A 3,835-nucleotide genomic window follows, 5' to 3' on the forward strand; every position below is an offset into this window, starting at 1 on the left:
TCTTTCCTTTCCAAGATGCAAAAACCAAGGGAGAAAATGACAAATACTCATGGATGCTGGTAGTCTTAAATGTCTAACTGATGTACTGTATCCTTGAAACTAATAATAAAATAAAATTTTAAAGAATCAAATCTAACATTTTGTTGGTCAAAACAGAATATAATGATACAATGTTTATAGTTTATTTCAAAATGACGTGAGGTGGGAGGCCTGGATGGGATGTTAATGGGTAGGACTGGCCACGGGTTGGTGACTACTGGTGCTGGCTGATGGGTACACGAAGGGTTCTTTATACTATTCTGTCTCCCTTTGTGAATGTTTGAAATCTTCTAATAAAAAGTAAAAACATATTTTAAAATGCTAGCATATTCTCTTCATGTTCTCTTCTGGCTGGCTCGAGACAAATTACTGATGCTAAAACCAGATCTACCGAAAGAATGTTCTCTTGTGAGGAATACGACAACTCAGCATTAAAAAAGTTCAAAGACTTCTACTACTTTGTTTATTGGCTCATATTTTTAATATGTTCAGAAGAAAAAAATGCCCTCAGTACGAATTTATCTTAAGTTTCAAAAACTAGTATCTGCTTGTTAAGACATCTTTCTAAAATTTATGATACTCTGATCAATTGATTAAAACAAAATTCGTATAAGACTTCGTAAAAGTACACAGCAGTACACAGACTTTAAAACTTCCTCATTTGGTGACACCATGTCGTGTTATTACTGAGTCAGTGGAACAGTAAAAGGCAAGTATATATAGACAGTGCATCTGCTAATTGATCTGCTATTGCAGGGCCAGAGCTAAGCTGCTCACTGATGGACAAAGAGCCTTCTTAAGATACAGTCTCTGTCCGACATTCTACTGCTCTTGCTGATCACCACAAGCACCTCCATCTTCCTCAGAGGAGCTCAGTCCATTGTGTAGAATCCACTTGTAGGGCTCTCACCATCAGGAAGTACCTGGGCATTTCCTGAGCTAAAATCAGGTGGGCCAACACTATGCAGTGTGGAGAAGCCTGTGGAAGACAGCTGGGGACTGGTAGTACTGCTGTCAGACAGCTCAGGCCATTAGCAGGGAAAGGTCATGAAGGTTCCTGGGGGAAGCGGCTGAGGCAGGGCAGAAGGAAGGATTCCCTAGCATGGACTCTAAGGGAGGGACCGGGCAAAATCAGCAGCTGCAAGTGAATGGAACAGATTAGAGTTCTTTTAGATAATGACGAGAGTGGTGCCAGAAAGAAGACATCAGGCTGGGTTTGTGTTTAGAGGATGACAAAGTAAGGACAATGAGAACGAGATCTAAGAAAGGGAGAGAAGACCTAAAGGAATGCAGACAGCACAAGGCACTGGGACCGCTCCTGAGGGGATGCTGTCCCACTATCCTTCAATTACCATTTTGCTTTCTAAGAAGAAAAACAAGGCAGAAATTAGGGTTTAAATATAGTTTTCAAAAGGCAGTAAACCTGATGTGATGACTACTTTAAAAAAAGAAGCTAACTAAAAAAAAAAAAGAAAGAAACTTTATTCCTACTCATCTAATTATATATTTTGAAAATGGTCTTAGAAGCTTGTTGGCAGAAACCAGGGGGAAGTAAGGCCTTCTGCCCAGATTCTCGCTCAGGAGCATGTGTGAGCCGTACCTTAACGATTTCCTCTCCGCTGACATGCCGCAGCCGCCCAAGGATGTCCATGATCCTGTCTGGAAAGGCCTTCCACTTGAGCAGAGCAAGGAGGTCCACTGGAAAGCAAGCGTGAAGGACAGTGAACCCCGGCTCTGCCAAGGACGAGGAACGCCCAGACCCTCCCGGCTACTGACAGGTGGGCTCTTGGGGGATCAGAAAGAGCTGCGAGCATGACAGCAGAAGCTTCAGTGCCGAGGTCAAGGCCAAAGACACATCTGTGAACTGTGCGTGTGCACTCTGGAGCTGCTAAAACCATGGGAAATCGCATGGGCTGCTACTGCCAAGTGACTCCTTTGACTCTGAATGAGAAGACTCCCCTCACTGTGGCATGACAGCAATAATTTCTGTGCCACTTAATGTGCGTGAGCAACATGGACCAGCGACTGAGGACAGGGAGGGCACCAGCCTGTGGGCAGCATCGCCTACCGTTCTGGGTGAGCTTGGTGGAGGAGAGCTGCGTGGAGATGAAGAAAGACTCTTTGGTGCTGCGCTGGAAGATGAGGCTGGAGGGGATGTTCGGGCAGCCGTTGTAGTCCTCTTTGCAGCAGGGCAGGCCCAGGTACAGAGCGTGGTTGTTAAACGTGCTGTTCTCATCGCACTGTAGGCAGAAGCGGAGAACACGGACTGTTTCCTGGTCCACGCCATGTAGAAACATCGAGTCCCGGGAGATTCCTGGCTGATTCCTGCCCTCTGTCCCAAAACTCCCCAGAACAGCTGACATGCCTTTTAAAGGGAATAAGGCAGGACATGTGGCCTCCACCCGGCGTGTAGGTGACGGCGGACAGAACCATGATCTCAAACAGCAGGTCTCAGGGTACACTAGCCAGGGCCACAGCGGCACTTAGGGGTTGGTAATGGATGTTCATGACTAGTGGAGCGGGAGGTGGGAAACAAAGGGCCTGCTGGCATTACTTATGGGGAGAAGACAAAAGCCTGCTGTCACCTGCCAGCGCACGACCCTGGATCCTCTGGCCCGCCCAAGGCAAACCACCTAGCTGAGAACCACAGGCGAAAGTGGCCTCAGAGGAGGGAGGGAGGTGAGAGACAGCCAGGGCCCATACCTTGTACACATAGAGCTCGTGGATGTCATCGGAGAGAGTGGTGCCATCATCCCGCATCAGGGGTGAGAATGCAAAGCCAAAGAGCTTCTTTTCCCCTTTGTCCTTTGCTGCAATCGGAGCTGGTGTTAGTCGTTTCTGCTCCCCGCCCCCACTTTGCTTTTTAAATTAGAAATTCCCCTTGCGCTCATCACCTATGCTGTTTACTTCTTTGATCCTTACTTTCATTAATTAGGTAGCAACCTGACTGCAAGGACGAAGGGAAACATACTGGACTGAGTTTCCGCTGACATCCCCGGCTACACAGGCTCTTTAGACCCAGGCAGAAACCAAACTGCTGGTCTCGATAAGCCAGGGGCTCTCTAGGAAGCAGCTGAATACGTACGAAGGGAACACCCAAAAAGAATGACAGTGACAACTGCCCAGCGTCCAGGTCAGACACTCAGAAGAACCAATACCATGATTTTGGACAACCACTGTCCAAAGAACAGCCTCTGGTGACATCCCATCTCTGAGTAGCCATTTCTTCACTTCTCATTTTCTGGCCCCACTAATAAGAACCCTCTCAACTCTGTTCCGGAGAAGGGAGACTTATAGCGCTATCCGCAAAGGAACGTGGAGAGAGGGCCACTCACTGGAGCAGTGTCTGAACTCGAAGCGCAGGTGGGAGCCCCGGAACCGGTCGATGGGGATGGGCAGTTTGATAATTTCCCCCCAGCGAGGGCTGTTACTGTGGTAGAGGACGAAGGAGTGGTAGGAACTCCTGTTCGGCTCTCCGGAACCCAAGCTGATGCAATCCTGGAAGAGAGAAGCAAAGTAAGGGGTCATCTTCCTGCAGGGCGTCCCCGGATGTCCCTGTCACTAGGACGCTTCACTTTCTCCTTGGTCCTTGGTGTGGCTCTCATTTTCCCACCAGGCCACATCTATGAGGTGAGAAAATTCACTTAAATTCGCTTAAATTCAACACTTTTGGAAACAGCTGTGTAGACGGCATGAGGAGTCAGCAGTCCTAGCTCCTGTGTTCCCTGGGGCAGAGGCCACCGCACACAGTGCTCAGTGAACTGGGGGGCTGCTGAGGGTGCAACTGGGTCACTAA

At 48.3% G+C, this 3,835-nt stretch overlaps 1 protein-coding gene across 1 annotated transcript in view; it reads right to left on the reverse strand.

Moving 5' to 3' along the window:
* DOCK3 (dedicator of cytokinesis 3) overlaps positions 1-3,835 on the reverse strand; it is a 285,004-nt gene that overhangs the window by 84,841 nt on the left and 196,328 nt on the right. Inside the window, exons 15-18 of the mRNA XM_011364750.2 lie at positions 3,375-3,537; positions 2,743-2,849; positions 2,108-2,279; positions 1,640-1,737 (exon numbers count right to left, since the gene is read on the reverse strand). Of these exons, the coding sequence (XP_011363052.1) occupies positions 1,640-1,737; positions 2,108-2,279; positions 2,743-2,849; positions 3,375-3,537 (540 nt within the window). The remainder of the gene's footprint in view (positions 1-1,639; positions 1,738-2,107; positions 2,280-2,742; positions 2,850-3,374; positions 3,538-3,835) is intronic.

Source organism: Pteropus vampyrus, unplaced genomic scaffold (genome assembly GCF_000151845.1).
Source record: "Pteropus vampyrus isolate Shadow unplaced genomic scaffold, Pvam_2.0 Scaffold100, whole genome shotgun sequence".
In the NCBI taxonomy this organism is placed as follows: domain Eukaryota; kingdom Metazoa; phylum Chordata; class Mammalia; order Chiroptera; family Pteropodidae; genus Pteropus; species Pteropus vampyrus.